Source organism: Vespula pensylvanica, chromosome 8 (genome assembly GCF_014466175.1).
Source record: "Vespula pensylvanica isolate Volc-1 chromosome 8, ASM1446617v1, whole genome shotgun sequence".
NCBI classification, from domain to species: domain Eukaryota; kingdom Metazoa; phylum Arthropoda; class Insecta; order Hymenoptera; family Vespidae; genus Vespula; species Vespula pensylvanica.
Window position 1 is genome coordinate 3,546,811 of NC_057692.1, and position 20,349 is coordinate 3,567,159.

Genomic DNA, 20,349 nt, shown 5'->3' on the forward strand with positions numbered 1-20,349 from the left:
CGTACGTTAATTATCTTATTTAAAAATGAATATTATTTTACACACCAATTCTTCGCACCAAGCTTGGTAGTCATAAATCTCGACAGCATTGAAGATACCTTGCTGAATCATAGAATCCATTACGGCTCCTTCTTGAGTACCCATAAACTGACCGGTGTCATTGTAAGCTTCCGAGATAATTATGTATCCATTCTGATCCAGCAAGTAACAATCGATCCACGTTTGGTTGCACCTCATTTCCGACTCCGTATTATCCGACGTTAATTCGACAAATTTTTCATACAAACCTGCCATTGGCATTTGAAAACCAATCACGGCTGCTGGTGCTTTTTTTTCACCGTATGTAGGAAATATACCCATAGAAGCTGTAACTATAGCATCTTCATCCGCTTCCCAAGGAACTATTAATTATGATAATAAAAACATGAAAGTTACTTCTGTTTTATGTGTATAATGACTCTATTATTTAGGACTTAGAAATACCTGATATGGATATACTATCAGGATCCAAATTATTTTGAAAAATGGCACCCTTATACCACGGTTCATTAACAGCTCTTCTATGGAGATCACCAAACTCAATACCATCGTCTTCATCTGGTAATTCCTTAGTTACCAAATGATGCCATCTTGTAAGGCCGCTTTGAGTTGCGACAAATCTTAAGAAAATTTTATATTGTGCTGCTAAATTTCTTACTCCTGGATCATCGACAACGTAATCACCGGCAAAGCTATTGTTTGTTGCTCTAGCGTCGAATACCAATAATTCCATGAGTTCCTTGTTGCAATAATAATCATCATGGAATAAGGTTTGTCTCCCACATTCTGGGTCTTCATCGAGCGACACGTTATCAGATATAGGATAAGCTTCGTATTGGTCGGACCATCGCCATTCTGGTTTATCTAATAGATTTAAAAAATGACGTAATTCATTTTCTGGTGTATCAAATTCGTGCCCTTCTAAATAATGAAAGCGACAATAGACCCAGCCAGGATGTACACGCCAAGAATTGCCAACGAAGAAATCAGCATTATTTACTCTTCTTTCTTGATTCCTACGAATTTCATCTCCTACCTTTTATGATTTTATGGAAAAAAAAAAAAAAAAAAAAAAAAAAAAAACAAAAAGAAATATTAAAAAATTCTTAAATCATCAAAAACATTTTTATACAAATATATATATACAATTTCAATCGACCTACTTACTTTTATCCAAGTAGTACCATAATTAGGTAGAGCAACCGCAAGACCAAAAGGTGTACCAGGTAACGGTGCATAGAAATAGTCACGTCTTTCCAAAGTCACGCGACGATAATCATCGTAGTGAAGCTTAACCGGAACATCTTTCATATTGCCACGCTTATGATCGACCAAAGCTGAGCGGAGTGCCAATATTTCCGGTCCAGGATTCCTGTGCTCGTTTTAACAATGAACATCAAACATATTCTTCTTTACCTTTATTATTCAATTATTTTTAATATAGTAGGTATCTATGTTAGTAAAGTTGAAAATTGAATTCTCGTTCCTATCGATGAATTGATGTAACATCACGTTTAAAAAAAAAAAGGACTTTCACTTTACCTTGGTCCACGACCATCATCAAGAATTTCCACTTCAGTGAGATCGACACTGTTATAATTTAATTTAAGTCTTCCTTTGTGAACGGGTCTTAAATCAGGATGTAATATCACATATCCGTTGTTCGATACAATAAATGCATAACCATTGACGCCGAGCTTGTACGGTAAAGTTAGTTTCCGAATGTCATCGATGGGAACGTCGGTGCCGGCTATACCAAGTAAATTTGCTATCCTGGTTCTATTGTTACGATTTCCCTTGCGATCAAATACCGGCGTACTGACGGACGTGAGCAATCTATATTCTTGCCAGAACGTAGTGTTCAAAGTAGCTGGATCCCTCCTGACGTCTTCATCTTTATGTAACTGTAAAGAATGACGAAAGAATTAAATTTGACGTATTTAACATGTTGATCAAACACTAGTCTCTCTCTCTCTCTCTCTCTCTCTCTCTCTCTATTTTTTATATTTTTTATTCACCATCCAAAAGGATTTTAAATAAAAGACACCAAAAAATAATAAAAAAACGAGCTACTCTAAAGGCAAATGAGTGTGGTGAGGCTAATTAAAGGAGGTCTGGGCTGGGATAAATAAAATTAATCTAATTAAACAATAAATAACTTACTAACATCTACATTACTAATGCTACTAAAAATAATAGAGGGAAGGTAAAAATGGTGGATCTGAATGTCAGTAGACGATAAGAACGCATCTTTCAAACGTTTGGATGCATATTTTTCTTGTCTTTTTTTTTGTGCCTGGACCAATATAAGGAAAGTTCTCATTGTCTTCTGCTTCTCAGTTCCAGAAACTAACGCTTTTCGAGAGAGTTTTGATGAGCACAGGCGAGAGAAAATAAAAAGAAAAAAAGGAAAAAAAGAAGAAAAAACAGGGAAACATCCGAAGCTTCAGGGCAAGCAGGGTGGTAGGGGAGAATAGTTTTTTTTGTTGTTGCTTGCTTGAACCTTCTTTATGTAGATGGCATCCTCGTTTATTCGCACGCCCAGACGTTTTCCCTTGAGGTACTTCTCGAGACGGGACTTTTGCTTCTCGTGCTCCATCACTTTCCATAGCCACGTGGCAAGTGCCGGATTCTAATGGAATTTGTATGTTTAGAACGGAAATCATCAGCTTTACAAAGCTTTACTGTACTTTCTCGATCTTCCTTTCGTCGAGGTTTTTTTAAGAAGAACGCTCTTGGGGCAATGCACATTATATTTTTCTTCGCAAATTTCAAAACGAAGATTATTTTAATTAATTTCACATCGAATTAAACAACTTTGTCGTAATGAAACGATATTTTTGTTGAGAATTCATTTCTCACATTAATGGCATTATATTATCTTATATATGGCGCTGAATTATCATTCTGAGGTTCTTTTATATATATATATATATATATATATATATATATATATATAAAACAATAAGAATCACCTACAAGAAACGTCTCGTGGTAAAGACAGCTATGAGGTTTCGCGGCCGTTTGTTCCGCTATCTCGTAACAAGAAACTGACGACGTGGTTCAGATAGCATAAATGCTGCCTTCGCGCTTTTTATTTTCTTCACTTCAACGGGTACCGACGATCAGCAGCCGTGTATAACGCGTGACATTATAGATCTAACTTCTGTTTAACTTGTGTTTAACATTATGAGCATTTAAAGACAACACAATAAACTAGATCTCTAGTGATGTCATGGAATACATCCTAAAGAAATCGACACAATTTCTCTAATCGCTTAATGAGCCGTTTATACTACATACATATGCACGTTCTTTGCGTGATAATTAATTGATTAATTGAGTAAATAATTAAAAAAAAAAAAAAAAAATTCAATTAGGAAATAAAGAAAAATAGTGAAGCGTATTAAACATTTTCTCACCGTAGTGTCAGCATAAGTGTGCGTCCACACGACCGGGTGCTTCACTTCTTGAAGAACTAAAGGTCGAGCGACAACGGGTATATACTTGAGCACCTGTTCGCGTACTTCTTCTTGTGTATGCACGTGGGTGTAGTAACCACGATTAAGGCAGGCCATCCATTGAATTTCGCGTACTTTCGTGACCTCCTTACCCAAGAGGTAAGTGAATACACGTACTGGTATGTGTGTATTATTATCTTGCCAGTTCCACGTTTGAAACACCTATGAAAAATAATCGAGAATATTTGAAAATTATTAGAACAGTTTTTTTTAACTTTCATCAGATGTGTCTATGTTAAGTGGCACGTGTAACAGATAAATATATTATTCTGTTTGACACATATGACATATAATTGTACGTAGTGAAGATAAACAAATTTATATCTTTGCTATATTATTTCTTTTGTTATTAAGTTAGGAACGATATACTCGTATATTCTTATAATTATGAATTTTATCTAATTATTATTTTATTATACATAAAAATTCATCGAAAACGAATCAATAATAATAACTATCGGTAAGATAGTCATAGGAAAATCAGCGAATATCGTTACGCTCCATGGTATAATCATAAAATCACTTATATTTTATCCGGTTAATTTAATGAGATTAATAAATTTTCCCAAAGCCGAGACTTAGCTAAATCACTTTCTCGCACCGGAGAAAATGTATAAGAATTGCTCGTTTAATAATATAGGGTATTAAAGATAAAAGTGTAATAAGAAGAAGAGGGTAGTGTGATAGTACTACACGCGTGGTACTAATTGTAAGATAAGAAGGGAAACAAGAAAGATAGAGTAAAACAGAGAGAGAGAGAGAGTGTGTGTGTGAGAGAGAGAGAGAGAGAGAAAGAGGAAGAGAAAGTGAGAAAGAAAGAGAGAGAAAGAGAGACTATTATACTTGGCCTTTCGAGTGGGATCTCATAAAATTGAAGAGGTACTCGTGGAAGATACCGTTCGGAATGCACCCCTTTTTTCATATCAAGAACATTCACGCAGGAGTACCACTTACTTTTATGTCGATTTTATGATAGAAAATTTTCTTCAACTGAATAACTGACCCAGATCCATCTAATGTATCGTCCGTTATAACCATAAATGCATACGATTATATTACGCAATACTATCGTGAAAAACTCTAAATACTTTCTCAAATAACATATATTATATCGTCTATCGATACCTCCGATAAATTTCCAGGCACTCCATCCGTAACTAACATGATCAATTGATTGCAAGGTGTATCGGCACTGCAACCACGTGTCTCTCTATACGTTTTAAGCAAACTGAATGCTCTGGTAAATGCTTCGGTGAGATTTGCGATACCATCGGTCTTTATATCCTTCATGGAATTCTTAAACGTATCGACGTTTTCCGGAGTCGCTTGGATGAGCATGTCTTTGAAACATGGTACCATATCTTCGGTCTGATTGTTGTAACTTAAAAGCGTAACAAAATCGTTATTCGAAAGTGTATCCAATATTGACATCACCGTTGCTCTAGCTATAAAGAATATAAAATTCGTATCATCAATGCATCTCAAATAATCTTGAGTTGTATATGTTCCCTTGAAATTCATATGTTACTTTATTTATATACAATTTAATTTACCTATAGTCAATCCCATACCAGTCATACTACCGCTTGTATCTATCAAGATGACCATATCTTTGGTACAAGTTGCAGCTTCGATAAACCAACTACGTACTCTGCAATCATAAAGATCTACACCACCGTCATCTGAGTCTGGATTGTCGGTTCTCCATTGCATCGATGGATAATGTCTTAACATTCCCGTAACAGAACCAAAGTATTGCCAAGATAAAGCAGGATCTGACTCATAATTCTGTCGGAACGTTTCATCTAAAATTTCCGTTCTCTTTATATCCTCCATTACAGCTGGTGTTAGATCATAAACGTTGGTCGGTATATGTACCGACGAATGGCTCGTATTTACAGGAATATTATAAAAATGTGAGTCTGGTGTTAACTTCATTTGTCTATAAAAAATTATTTGTCGTATCATCGAAAATGTCTCGCATCTTATTATCTTTGTTCTTATTACTACTATATACGATCTTTCTTAATCCGATATATCGGTATTGACGATCATGATACAGTTAATACCTTCTCTATCTATCTACGTATATATCATATATATACACATATACATATATATATATATATGTATATATACATTCAATTTATGGATCGATCGTTAACCAATGAACGAGAATACAATGCATTACCGCGAAATTCCCAATCCCATTCCAATCGCGATTGGTAAATTCCGATCCACATAACAAACGACACTATGCACACGATTACTACTATGTACTAGGTGCACAATCCTCTATAATAACGTAACAATGATAACAAATAGGAATTAGTAAGTAAATGAATTTTTTTCCAATTATTATAGCAATTACCAATTAATTATTACCTGTATATATTTTTGTTCTTCAACATATTATCAGGAATCTCGGACGGTGATTCGCCGATTACCTGACTATATTTCCCCGAAAAATAAGTGAAATTACTATTGTATTCTTCCGATTCGGAAGAATTATTTTCGCTATTCGATTCGGCCGCAATACGAATACAAGTAACAGCATCCATTTTTCTACGTAACATTCGTCCAACGTTTTCGCTTATTATATTGACTAGTTCGTCACCAGATTTATCTTGTACTATTGTATTCATGTTTTTGTATATCTGATGAAAACAAATGAACGCAAGAAATTAAACGTTAAATTATTATGATTACATAATGTAATTATTATAACTCGCGATTAATATCTATTAAATTTTCATAATTACATATTATTTTTGAGTAAAGTATTATATCTTCGTTAAAACGTCACACAAGTGGCATCTATACTCTCAGGCAAAGCTTACAAGCTACGTCTGCAATTCTCCAAATATGACGTCAGTAGTCTTCGTACTTCCAATAAAACGTTATATATTTCATCGTTAAAATTACAAAATTTTATAATAGATGTCACTTTAACAAATAAAACAAAGGACCTATCCTATTTTATTCGTATGAATTTAATGAAACAGCGATGACAACAATTATCTTAAGAGCAATACACGAAAGATTTATCATAGGTTATCATAGGTCGATATGAAATATCTTAGAATCCAACCCTGTATCTCGAGTGTGTCCTCATCCCCTCATCAAAGAAATCGTCATCGTGCACGAACGCACGACGAAAATAGTCTATCGAGCGTTTACGAGCGTTATATCGAGAGCAAGGATGGAAAGCATTAAAGTAGAGAATGCGTAAATGCATGCACGCATTATACTCACTGTTAATAATTCTTCGGGACGTGCTACGGCGTTTGCCAATTCCCATAATTCTGTACCTAAATTCTGTGCCCATTTACTGACTCTATAAATGAAACAAACGAAAAATAAAAAAGAAACAATATTTCTCAATAAGAACAATCAAACGCATACAAATGATACATATGCAGAAATATTTTAACATACTAGCTACTTTACCGATCATCGTGATACCTATATATACAGGGTGGGCCAAAAGTTCTTAGGCGATTTTAAAAATCAATTACTCTTTACCAAGATTCTTTAGATTCATTATTTTTTGTCAGATTGTATAACAAGATGTCTAGCTAGTGATATTACAAGCTTAACTAAGAGCCTAAAAAATCTCGGAAAATCATAATTCATTATATGTGAATACATTCGGAGTTTCAAGAAGCCACTCTGTATACAGTATATTTAAATCATATGCGTATTCGAAGAGGTAGAAGAAGCATCATTTTACAAATGTAAATGAACTCACATGTTAACATCGTTGGCAAGACAACCACTACCGATGACGAAGAAGACGCAGACGACAAACCGGCGATCTATCATTCCCATCGCCATGACCGCAAATGCGGTGGAACTTAGGGCAAAACTCGAAATGGAAAAAAGTGTAACTTTTTGTTTTTATCTTTGGAAAAGAAAAAAAATACACGTACACACAGAGACATCTACGAAAGAAATATTATCCTTCTCTTGTCTTTCACTCTTGTCTTTTATTCTCTTTCTCTCTCTCCCTCTCCCTTTCACTCGATCTATCTCTTTTTCTTAACGTTCTAAGATTTACTTCAATAACGAAACCCTCCTCTTCTTCCAACTACTACACCGGTGTTCCGGTATTATTTTTGGTTTACGTACAGCGCCACCTAGGATCTCGTGGTATCCATTTCGGAACTTTCTTTACGCGCCTTTTCTCTCTCTCTCTCTCTCTCCCTTTTCTCTCTCTCTCTCTCTCTCTCTCTCTCTCTCTTTCTCTCTCTTTCTATCTCTCATTTGTCTCGACATACATATATTTAGAAAATTTCGGCTAATAGAAAGGAACTCCATGATCTACTTTCAAGTAGATCTTTTGATACGTTTGATGTTCTTGCATATGCCTTCACATGCATACACGTTGCACATGGATGTGTGCATGCATTGACGATAATCGGCAGATGTCGATAAGTGCAACCCTTTCTATGAAAGATACGCACAAGTAAATTTCTATTATAGGAACTTAAGTGTTCGGATAAGTCAATAAGCATAGTGATAACGTTTCATTGTATATATTTATTAGACGGAATATAATCAAATTAATAATTTATGTAAAAATTGATGGGACTTTGGTTTCTTTTTAAAAATGCTGAATGAAGCACTATTCCTATAATATTTTATTTTTTATAAGTAAAATTAATATAATTGAATAGTTTTTATCTATACACATATATATACACTTACGTATATGTATATAAGTGTATTCACTAACGATTTAAGCCAGTTATGTAGACGTAGTTAGCCAGAGAATACCTTCGAGTATATCAGATACGATCGTGGTAGTCGTAAGGTCTCTAGGGGGTGTAAAAAATCTTTTTTAATTTTATATTTTCCATGTATTTAAATACATAAAAATTCAAAATTAAAATGCCAAAAGAATAATTCTCACTTTTCGAAGAAGGATTTCTTTTCAGGAAGGTATCCTCTCAGTTGAATAATTTCTACGAAACAAAATAACAATAATTTTTTCGTGTTCCCCAAAAAGTATTGAGCAAAAGTGCTTATTAATTATACCTTTTGTATGTTGGCCGACTTTGGATCCTTCGTTTTCCAAGAACCTTCCTTGCAAACCTTGAGACCGTAAAACTTTCGAACGAAGCCATAAAATTTTTTTCTCCCCATTCGTTTTCTTTTTATTCGTTTTATTCTTTTCTATCAACACATATACATGCACAAACACACACATACATACACATAGATAATGCATCCTCTAATCTTCTAATAATACCTAATCTTTCATATAAAATATAGCTTTCAGATGAGCAGTAGAAAAAACCATTTATTAAAATCTGTTGATAAGTGAAGGTCAAGTGACGATTTAAAGAGACTAGACGTTAGTGTGAAACAACTGTGTACTTTATTACAAGTCACTTAATAATTTAGACAATATTTAACAATTAATAATTTTTCATATAAAAATAATTGACTTCTTATTTAATTCGTTTATTGAGTTAATATAACTAAAGTTGTATGGAATCAATGCGAAATTTTGATGAGTGAGTAAAATCAGTAAGTGGTTGCGATAAGCGCGAGGTTGCGATAATAAATGACTATAGTCGTATTTAGTAATGGAAGGATTAAACGTATATTTTTACAATCTTTTTCTTTTTTCTTTTTTACTTCATAATCTATTTTATCTTAACACAAGAGGGATGAAGCGTGATAGTATGCAATTGTTCATTCAAGTGTAGAAATAAAACCATTGGCACCGGCAAGCACGTGTTGAAAATCGCGTGGATGAAAGAGTTCCGCCAAGAACATTAAGACTATGGAGGAAGTTAGAAAGAAAGATGAACAGAGTGAGGGAACGAAACAGAATTACAGGTGTATATTTCTGTGTGTGTGTGTGTATACTCATAGAAAAGGAAAAAAAGAAGATGGAAAAAGAGAAAGAGAGAGAGAGAGAGAGAGAGAGAGAGAGAGGGAGAGAATGCGAGGGAGTGTGAGAGGATATTTGTATGTGTGTGTTCACAGAAAGAAGAAAAAAGAAAAGTAAGTGGAAACAGAGGGAAAGAGAAAGAAAGACAATAAAGAGAAAGAGACAGAGAGAGAGAGAGAGAGAGACAGAGAAAGAGAGACTCAGTGGAGGGAGAAGGTAAAGGTGTATAGGGATTGATATTGATTTCAACCACGCGTTGTTGGCAGGCAGTCAGTTAGAAACTAGGCGTTCTTCGAGTAAGAGGTTCGCTATAAAATGCCTTCAAAGTGTAACAACAAAGTTGATGATCGAGATCTTCCTGAAAGAACATCATGTATCGGTGACAGGATAAAGGATCCTCTTGTCAATCTAGCGGTAACCACCATCGGTGCGTTTTACTTTTTCCTCTCTTCTTATCCTCGTCATTGGTACTGCCAGATGATTTTCAAGAAAATAAGGTAATGAACGTAGTAAGGAAAAATTACAGCGTTTCTCGATTTACTTGGAAATTGATTGGAAATCTCTCGCTAGTCATATCGATTGTTTTTTAATCAACGTTCGTAGAAACTATGATGATTGACTCACGCGGGAAATTTTCTTCTGATCTTCTGATTTAAAATCGGAGAAGGAAAAGGAAAGAGAGAGAGAGAGAGAGAGAGAGAGAGAGAGAGAGAGAGAGAGAGAGAGAGTGAGAGAGAGATTAGGATTGTATAATCTTATACCATTGAACTTCACGTACGTTTTTAGACGATTCTTTTTGATAAGTCTATAAATGTAAACAATGTTGTACGTGCGATGTAATCTATTGTTTTTTTTGCTAACAAAGCATAATAACACTTTCTGTTAATTGTCAAGTCAATACGTTAAAAGTTCATATATCATGTGTTTGTTCGAACTGTAATATATATAAAAATTAAAAATGTTTTTTACACTTATACATTCTTCGATTATTTGTTATCACTTGGATTTATATTGTGAATGATAATCGAAATTTTGCTGTATGTTAAATTAATAACCAATATATAATTACGTCAATATAACGTACACTAGTTTTAATTGCTTCAAATTTTATTTTGGACTTCGATTTTACTTCTAATAACGTATATTGTACATTAAAAATAAATTCACTTGCACGCATGGATAAACGAACATCTGGCTATACGCAAAATCGCCCTTTGCCGATCGTGCGAAAGCCAATATGGTATCGTAAGAGAATATTTCGAAACTTTACTTTTCGAAACATTAACTTTTTTGTCCATATAGAGAAAATTCTCTTGTTGATATAAAATTTTCACGTAAACCTACGTCAAATTAAAACTTTTGATAACTCGTTAATCGACGAATTAATCGAATAATAGTTACGTTTACAAAAATAAATATAACAAATTACGAAATATTTTATTTAATTTCATACAACGACAAATAATGTACGAAATCAGAAACAAATAGGTATACACAAATATTGTTGACGCGTTTATCTGGTAGCAGAGATCGAAAATATGTAAGTTTATTTTGATATTAGTTTAATTAATATAATATATGTATGTGTGTGTGTGTTTGTCTATGTATATGTATGTATGTACGCATGTACATACGTATGTATGTATGTATGTATATATATATCAGTCACGCCACTCGTACGTCCATAATACGAGTATCATACTCGATATTAGAAGGCAAGGGATTCAAACAAATGACAAATATTATGAATAATTATTAGTCAGACTTTTAGACAGTTCTAACTTGTGAATGTTGGGTTGAAGGTCATTAAGAGGATTTATTAAACTATATTCGTAAATCGTGTCTAGCGAACACAATAGCGAATCATCCTCGTTGTCGTCGGCGTCATCTTCGTTTTCTATAGGTATAACTTATATATAGTAGTGGTTGCGCTTGGTATGACGAAGTAATTTAATGGTAGCGCGATTAGGATAGTAGAAGAGGAAAGGGTAATATACGAATTGAATCGTTTTATACACGCTACACGGTTTCGATCATACACAGTACAAGGGATCGATCAGTCACGAGTCAGGCGTACTTCCGAACAGTCAGATCAGGCTCAAATGCTTTCTAAGATCAAAGAGATTGATAAACGCATCGATCGCATTTCCTCCGTCGGCAATACGGTCAAGGATCTGAACGAATTTATACTTGTTACATCGTCATTTCGAGCTGTACGTGTAAATAAACATTTTCTGTTTGTATCTTTTTCGAGAGTGAATGAAAAATGAAAGTATGTGTGTGTGCGTGTGCGTGTATGTTCGCACGTGCATGTGAGTACATGAGTGTATATATTCCTATATGTTTATTTTATTTTTTCTTATAACCAGTTCAAGATCAACATAATTACAAATTGATATTTTCTTTCTCATCACATTTTTCTTGAAATATTTACTTTATCATTATCATTTTTGTTGTTATTATTATTATTATTATTATTATTATTATTGTTGTTGTTGTTGTCGTCGTCGTCATTGTTACTATTGTTATAATTAACTATATAATTTAACTAGATAATTTATTTTAACGTTTATAAAGATAAAGAGTAATATTACACCTTGAATAAAATTGTTAAGTAGATTGGAGGTAATAATTTTGTCAGAACTCTTATCTTGCAATTAGTTTTGTAATATCCGCTTTTCCTACTACATTGGCACTTCACTTATCGTACGTAAAGAAATATTCAATTATTAGAACATATTTTCGTATAGAGAAATCACAAATCTACCTTATTGCAAAAAAGAAGTAAATTTATAGATAATGTAACTGTACGGTTATGTACGGTATGTTATTTCCTCTTTTTCTTAGTTTTTTTCAAACTTGTTTTGTCTTCATAATTGTCTTGACGTCATCGTTGATGTTTTTACTTTCGTATCTTCCTCGATCATACGAGTCCGGTGCATTATACACCGGAATGTCCGGTGTTGTGTTCGAATATCCGACTTTTATGTTCTATATCGTACGGTGACTTACTAAAAATTTCGTTAATGATCGTTAATATTCCTATAAACACACAAGTTATATCGTTAGATATTATATTTCTCCAGTTAGATATTATAATTCAAGTATATGTATTGTTTCGTTAATTTTATCTACAATTAAAGAAAAAGTTGATAATCGCATATGATTATATCGATTGTTAGTTGAAAGTCATGATACGAAAACCGATGATAAGATATGTAATGATGGATATATATTTTAAAAATTAGCAAATCGAGAAAAAGTACCGATAAGAATGTTTGTTTATTGGTCAACGTAATTTCCGTCCTACGAACATGTCTTTTCATCATATTTTTTATTTGTTTTTTTTTTCTTTGTGTTAACACTTGATGAATCGTACAAAATTCATTAAATTTAATGCGACAATATTTGAAGTGAATTATTAATTTTTTCAGAAGATGAATGAATTGATAATATTTGAACAATTTTAATCGATATGAAGATTACGAAAAAAAAAAAGAAAATATTAAAAGTGATTTATTGAAACGGTGTCACCTGCGTTCGAATGACAAAATCAATAATAATAGGGCAAGTTTGTAATAAATTAACGTGGAGTTAATATTGACTGATTGACCCAACTAGCACGACCTCCGGGCACTTCTGTATATACTATAATCTGCCATTTCTTCGTGTGAACCTCAGCGCCATAGGTTAGGGAGGTTAATTAGTTGGAACTGTCTGTCATTTATGACTGCTACGATGATTAAAGATTTAATGTTCACTCTCTTTGATATTATAGAATAATTTTGACATATGAATCGTTCGAAAAATATATATATGATATTTAATTACACATGTTAAATATACACAGGACACATACATCAAAGTTTTATCTTAGAAATAATCGATTTTTTGTTATACAAAAAAATGACGTAATAATATTGATAAGAAATACGCGAACGATAAATATTGAAACGAAAATTAATTTGAATGAAAAATTTGTTGAAGAAACAGTATTTTGTAAATTGTAAGAAAATGGGACTAAAATTGGCGCCTTTCGTTACGAAATTGCTGAGAAGATACGTGCTGCGCTCTTTAATCTGCGCAGACGTCTTATTTCTCTTTTGAGGTTACGAGAATCAATAGTATTGTACAATATCTTTGACTAATCTGATATTAGTAAATAATTATTAAAGATGGTTTTACATATCAAAGGATTATTATCACCTCGCAAATTTATATTCTTATTTTTTCGGTGTTCTTTATGTAAGTCTGTTAGAATTTTGTTGAAAATTAGTGTGATTATTTCCACGTCTTATCAGTCACGTGTGTGACACTTTGAATAATTTCACGGAGTTTACATGTTTGAAAAGTTTTGAATTTAAAAACGGGAAAGGATAAGAAAGTATACTTATCATTAGATAAATATATATATATATATATAATAAATTAAATGTTAAATAAAATGACAAATTTTTTCATACTATATCAATAATTAAAGTTTATATTCTTCAATATAAATAAATTAATATGTATATAGAATTATTTGGAGAGTGTGTGTATGATTATTAAAATAGGATAAAGTACTAGGACAATTTGGAAAATTCGCGGTTTTTTTTTTTTTTTAATTTATAAATTTTATTCTTAAAACGAAACATATCTTAAAGTGAAAAATAATGCCGCGAATTTTTCAAATTGTTCATATTTATTCGAAAATATAAATATGTATATTTTCGAGAAGAATATTCACTTCGTTTTTCATGAAATATTTATTTTGAATGTATAAATTCTAAACTAACAAAATATATATAATGTTAAAAGAAATAAACATAACTTAAGGAATGCTGGGTCAATATGAGCTGAAAAATTCATAATTAGAATAATAAAATATGAAAATAATAAAAATAGAACAATTATTATAGGAAACAAAATGAAAATTTCTATTGAACAAACTTTTTCTTGATTTTTTTTTCTATTAACACCTTATATAAATAAAAGTTTACTATTCTTTTTTGAGATCTAAATAAATATTAGATTACGAGTGTAATTTACTTTGTTATTAAAATACCAATGTTAATTGCAATGCTTTTAAAAATAATGATAAAGCAAATTTAAAAATAAATATTTAAGCATTTTTACGTATTGTGTTTTAAGTATTTTGTATAGTAACGTTTGTTTTTAAGTCTAACCTGTTCGTCATTATGAAACGTTATATTTTGAAAAAAAAATATAATTGTTTGTAAAATTATTGCCAAATTTTATATACCTATATGTAATATTGTAATAATGTTATATATATTTTTTTTTACAGGTCGCCAAGCTATGTTAAATAAATTTTGGAGTTATGAAGTCTTACAAAAATACTTTCACACAAAAACAGAGCCACCTCATGTACAACTGTTTTCCCAACCAAAATGTCAAATGTACGTGGCTACGTGGTATTTGCTTTATCGTTGGTTGATCTTCGTCGCCTGGATCAGTATTATCATCTGCTCGATTTTCGAATTTGGAAGTTATGAACCTCTCTTCAAATGGCAAAAATGGTCAATTTATTTGACGAATTGGGATTTGCTATTAGGAGTAACACAAGCATTTTTAGGAGCCTTAATAGTTTCTAAAAGATGGAGACAACAAAAGGATGCAGCTTTCAATCCTTATGATATGAAATTAACGATGCTAGAAAAGTCCTATTGGGTTTTCTATACTGTGACATCTACTTTAGCTGTAGGTGTAACTATTACTTATTGGACTGCAGTATACAATCCTAAGATTCATCATATAGATCCATTAAATATCTTATTACATATTTGTAACAGTATTTTAATGTTCTTAGATCTATCTATCACAAGTGTTCCATTATATATGAAAAATGTTTGGTGGTGCCTTATCATAATATTATTTTATATAATATTTTCCGTAATATATTACGCAGCAGGTGGCCTGGATAAAAATGGATATCATTATATCTACAAAATTCTTGATTGGGAAAAGCCAGGTCAAACGTTATTGATATGTATAGGTGGTATGGTGTTTGTTATATTAATGCATTTCATACTATGTCTTCTTGGTAATGCCAAAGACTGCTTGTATATTAGAATTACTAAAAAACTTCACGATATTCCTTCAACGACAAAAATCGATTTCACTGTAACAAAAAAAGAAGCAGAAATTGTTTGATTAATCAAATATTTGAAGTAAGTTAATGTATTGATATTTAAATGCACATACTTGAGAAGTGTTGAAGCATTCCTATTATCAGTTTATTCCAATAGTTTTCATCTGATATGAAAGTTTGAATTAAGTATTATAGTACATTATAAATTTATCTTACTATTGATATCTTAAAACTAAGTTTTGTTTATAACAGTCTCAATATTTCACAATGATATTAGAATAATGTGTAAGATCAGTTCCAACATGTATGTTTATTTATATGGATCTTTTTTCTTTTATCAGCAATCAATATTGTCTTATAATGGCATTATCAGGCGAATTTGAAAACTATATCTATCATACAATTCATTCATACTTCCTTTCATTTATCTATTCATCAATGCATCATTTCATAACATTATTGCAAAAATGATTTTGCATACCTCGCTTTATAATAAATTTTAGAATAGTCATTTTTCAAATATTATATAAAAACATGTACTTTGTACGTGCATAAAAAAGTTCCTTGACTTCGTAGAAAAGTATTCATTATTATAATCAAATAAGTGATTGTAACATTAATATTTAATCTTAATTTTTGTATACATTTATTCAACGAACATCTAACCATTGTCAAAAAAAATTTCATATAGAAAAATAAAATAAGAAGTAGACTATAATTTTTATGAAAAAATATCAACAATTTATTAATAAAATAACGATGTGTAAAGCAATTATGGACTGTTATACAAATAAATCGTGGGCTCAAAACGGCCCTCAATCACAGACCATATTCAATTCTATACTATACTTAAAATAATAGTGACCACTTTTTTTTAATAATATTGAAACATTTAACACATTATTCAAGACCACGCAAATTTACAGCACTTTCTGATGGTCCTGAATCAAGTAATAAAACCTGATATTCTGTTCCTCCCACATCATCTTGATAATACATTGATGGTAATTCTTCAGTAAACAATAATTCTTCTTCCATATCACTTGCACCTAATATAACATCAGATGCTCCTGCAACAGAGTTCATGGATGCACCATTTGTCTTTAATTTCCACACATCTGAAAATGTCAAACTGGTCCTTGCAGAGCCATGATCTTTTCTGAGATTTGATTGCAATAATTGTTCATTTGTTGCATTTTCATGGATAGAATCATTTCTTAGCACTGTGCCTAAGAGAGGTGGTTGTGTTTCAGGCAAAGAATTCATTTCCGAAGATGCGCTAACAATAACAGCATCGCAAGGCGTTACCATGATCATTTGCTCTGTGGGTTCTGATGTTGAAGAAGGTGTAGCATATAAAATGTAGTCCGTATTAGTAGTTGTAATGTCAGTAGCTCTACTTTTTAATGATTTATCACAATCTCCAATAGGTGTACCATGTATTTTCGACATATGCGCTCTTAATGTGGCTTTTGTACTATACGATCTTGTACATGTCTCTACAGGACAATGATATAAAGTTTTTATTTCATCTTGATGTGTTATAACTTTTAAACTTTGATTTTCATTGCCATTATTTAAACTCGTTTCACATGGTTGAGACAATACTGGTACAGAAGCATTCTGGGAAATAAGTTCTTTGTTAAATTCTATAGATTTTTTTTTCAATTTTATAACAGGATTTACTCTAGAACAATGAGATTCTGTCATTTTAACACGTTTTTGACTATTTGAAGATTCGCGCGAATTTCTTTCTATGTCTTCTTTATTTTGATGTTTCTTAATGTGTACATATAAACTACTTTTTGCAGAAAATTGTGTATTGCATATGTAACATTGAAAGTACCTCCCTTCCTTGTGCGTCAATCTATGTTCTTTAAGATGCTCAGACCTCATAAATGCTTTTCCACAGGAAGCAACATCACATATAAATTTCCGTTCATTAGTATGCTTTTTTTGATGCCTTTTCAACTTACTGGATGATGAAAAAGCCCACTGACAGCCTTGAAAAGTGCAAAGATATGGCTTACACCCAGTGTGAGAACGTATGTGTGCTTTGAGTCTACACGGTTTATCAAATACCTTACCACATCCGGGCCATGAACACTTTACATCGATTTCTTTGTAACTGTGACACCTCTGATGTGATGTTAATGCATTACTACTATAATACCTTTTACCACAACCTTCATGTTTACAAACATAAGGAGCATGACTCTGATCATGTGATTTCATATGCAACTCAAGTGCTCTTTTCGTTTGAAATTTTTCCTGACAATTTGGTACTTGACACGTAATTCTATTTGGACGACTATGTAACTTCTCATGACTCCATAAATTATATATGGTAGTAAATCTTCTATTGCAACCTTGTACTTGGCAAACATAATCCTTACGTTTTGAATGAGTTTCTTTATGTCGTTTTAATTTAAATTCAGAATAAAATGCCCATGCACATCCTTCATAATCGCACTGAAATAAAGTAAATTATATAATTATATGCACAAAAAAATGTACTCTAAATACAATTTTAACTATATACTTCGTACCTTAAATGGTCTTACTCCATAATGAGCTAGCAAGTGTCCTTTTAAAGCATAAAGTCTACTAAATTGTCTATTACAATCTTCTCGTGGACATAACCACAATTTCCCTTGCTCGGTTATCGTAATAGGTTGCAAATTGTCATCTGTAACACCTAATTCTGCTAAAGCATTAGATATTATCATTTCATGCTGATTGCTCGGGTTCATTTCAGAATTACATTCGGAAGTTCCAGTCCAACCAGGAGAAGTATCTATTCTCGGCAGTTTTGGAAAATTTCCGGTAGCTTCAATCAATTCTGAAGTTTTACCCTGATATATTTGTTCCTCTGTACCAGTATTAATAACAATTTGCGTCATATTAGAAATTTTGTCAGTTGATATAGCAACAACAGCCATTACGCCTTCTTTCGATTCTATTTTTTTATCAAATTTTTCAGATATTCTCCTACGCTTCTTGATAATTCTTGGCTCCAATTTTATTCGTGCCTTTGATTTTAATTGTTCCATAATTATATTGCCTGAGTTAGCTATATTAATAATACCTGTTGTATTTTCTATAACATTATCATTATTAAATACATCTGTAAAAGAGTTTGATGTACTTTTAGAAGAAGAAACAATATTATTAGCTCCTGAAGTTTCTTGCATAACATCGATATTTTCAAAATCAATAGGTAAATCTGCCATTTCTACAGAATCATCTGCCGAAGTATGATTCTCTGTTTCGTCTCCTTCACCTACCAACTGCACTCCTTCTTCTGACTGAATAGACGTATCAGTTAGATGTTCGTTAGGTGTATTCAAAGCCGTTGGACCACTGGTAGATGGTAAAATTTCTCCAGCTACCATCATATCGTCGGGTGAAAGAGATAAAGGATCGAGTTGGTCCAATCTAAATTCAGGCAGTATGAATTCATCATCCTTTTCACAAACCTCCAACAGCTTTTCAGTCTGAAATTCTTGGAGTATGGAATGCTCGTAACTCAGGTTAAGTTTTTTATCGGACAAATCTATATCTATAGACAGTGCATCAGGATCCTTTCCCAGGAAAGAGTGTGGCAATTCGTTGTTCAAATATCTTTCGACGCCTTCTTCTACCTCCGACTTGATAACGTCTAAGTCCATGCTTGACACGGACTCGGTTCGTGTTTTCAACCATTTCTCGATGTCGGCAACTGTCTCAACGTCTGTTGTCTTTTCGATCAAATCAGCACCACCGTCTGAAAAAACACCGTTGTGAATCGACGAATAATCCAAGCACCAAACCTTTTCGGTATAACCGATCGCTTCCTCGTTGTTTCTTGCTTTCACTTTTCCTTTTTTATCGTCGATTCGTCTTTTCCTTTCGTCCGGAGAAGACGTTAGAGAATTCGTATCGTTTTGCTCCGATGTAATTGAACCGATACCGACGTCCACGTGAGTCCAAACACGAGCGAACGATGGAGCTCGACGGTTACGAAAGATTCGCGGGACTTGTTTTGACTTAGAAGCGGAGGGAACTCCTTTACGAGACATTTGACTGCCCCGTAGCTCTGATTCTATAGGGGTCCACACTAAGCGACAATGCCGCCATCGAGGGCGGCCTCAGCCAACAAAGTCGGTTCTCACTCGGCTGGCAAAAACCGATCATGAATATTTATTCCTTCGGATAATTTTTTTTACTTTTTTCTTTTTTCTTTTTTTATTTATTTCTTTTTTTTTTTTCTATATCTTTTTTCTGTCTCCTATAATTTTTGGCTCTTTTTTTTTTGACTCTGTCATGAAATTCTTAAATACTGATCCAATATTTGTTTTAATAATTATATCGAAAGTAACCTTTGCAATGAAATAAATATATTATTGGCCTGTATATGTATGTATTTACACATATATGTTAAGGGTCGATACTCACGATCAAGAGTTTTTTATTTTAAAGCAGTGTTAAACTAGCAAGTAATTGATTTCACTAAATCACCAAATTCTTACTGTTCTCGAATAAACTTTTAATTATGGAAATAACTGTTTTTAATCGTGATCTGATAAATTATCTGGAAAAAATATTTTTATAGATTTTTCAAATCTAATCAGTGACGTCAAACATACTTGCAAAAATACTTTTATTGCAATGCAAGCATATACTATAAATAATACGACGCAATAAAACTTATGATAAAATTTATATCGAATGGTCACAGTCATGATCGATATAGATCGATCAAACATTTTTTCCTTGAAAGTGTCCAATCGTAATCGACTTATAAAGAA

General features: G+C 32.4%; 3 protein-coding genes across 12 annotated transcripts in view; 1 reads left to right on the forward strand and 2 right to left on the reverse strand.

The window, feature by feature from the left end:
* Positions 1 to 7,673, reverse strand: part of LOC122631176 (voltage-dependent calcium channel subunit alpha-2/delta-3) — a 9,196-nt gene extending 1,523 nt beyond the window's left edge. Inside the window, exons 1-11 of one of the 5 annotated variants that reach the window (XM_043816524.1) lie at positions 7,312 to 7,670; positions 6,816 to 6,897; positions 5,946 to 6,217; positions 5,114 to 5,502; positions 4,686 to 5,005; positions 3,462 to 3,722; positions 2,543 to 2,671; positions 1,582 to 1,943; positions 1,207 to 1,411; positions 484 to 1,075; positions 46 to 401 (exon numbers count right to left, since the gene is read on the reverse strand). In XM_043816524.1, the coding sequence (XP_043672459.1) occupies positions 46 to 401; positions 484 to 1,075; positions 1,207 to 1,411; positions 1,582 to 1,943; positions 2,543 to 2,671; positions 3,462 to 3,722; positions 4,686 to 5,005; positions 5,114 to 5,502; positions 5,946 to 6,217; positions 6,816 to 6,897; positions 7,312 to 7,397 (3,054 nt within the window). In that variant the 5' untranslated portion in view covers positions 7,398 to 7,670. Of the gene's footprint in view, positions 1 to 45; positions 402 to 483; positions 1,076 to 1,206; positions 1,412 to 1,581; positions 1,944 to 2,542; positions 2,672 to 3,461; positions 3,723 to 4,685; positions 5,006 to 5,113; positions 5,503 to 5,751; positions 5,856 to 5,945; positions 6,218 to 6,322; positions 6,726 to 6,815; positions 6,898 to 7,311 lie in introns of those variants that run through there. The other 4 variants (XM_043816527.1, XM_043816529.1, XM_043816525.1 and 1 more) reach the window with 4 other exon arrangements.
* Positions 1 to 16,388, forward strand: part of LOC122631183 (protein rolling stone-like) — a 19,062-nt gene extending 2,674 nt beyond the window's left edge. Inside the window, exons 2-3 of one of the 5 annotated variants that reach the window (XM_043816541.1) lie at positions 13,625 to 13,710; positions 14,756 to 16,388. In XM_043816541.1, the coding sequence (XP_043672476.1) occupies positions 13,641 to 13,710; positions 14,756 to 15,621 (936 nt within the window). In that variant the 5' untranslated portion in view covers positions 13,625 to 13,640 and the 3' untranslated portion in view covers positions 15,622 to 16,388. The other 4 variants (XM_043816540.1, XM_043816543.1, XM_043816544.1 and 1 more) reach the window with 4 other exon arrangements.
* LOC122631177 (zinc finger and BTB domain-containing protein 17-like) lies at positions 16,278 to 20,132 on the reverse strand. 2 transcript variants are annotated; one of them, XM_043816530.1, is made up of 3 exons: positions 19,997 to 20,132; positions 18,109 to 19,920; positions 16,278 to 18,031 (listed from the first exon to the last, which is right to left on the reverse strand). In XM_043816530.1, the coding sequence occupies exons 2-3, from the start codon at positions 19,618 to 19,620 to the stop codon at positions 16,460 to 16,462; spliced, it is 3,084 nt and encodes a 1,027-aa protein (XP_043672465.1). In that variant the 5' UTR covers positions 19,621 to 19,920; positions 19,997 to 20,132; the 3' UTR covers positions 16,278 to 16,459. The 2 variants fall into 2 exon arrangements, with proteins under 2 accessions (XP_043672465.1, XP_043672466.1); XM_043816531.1 differs by lacking the exon at positions 19,997 to 20,132 and having other exon boundaries at positions 16,278 to 17,562; positions 17,647 to 18,031; positions 18,109 to 19,817.
* Positions 20,133 to 20,349: the final 217 nt, after the last annotated feature.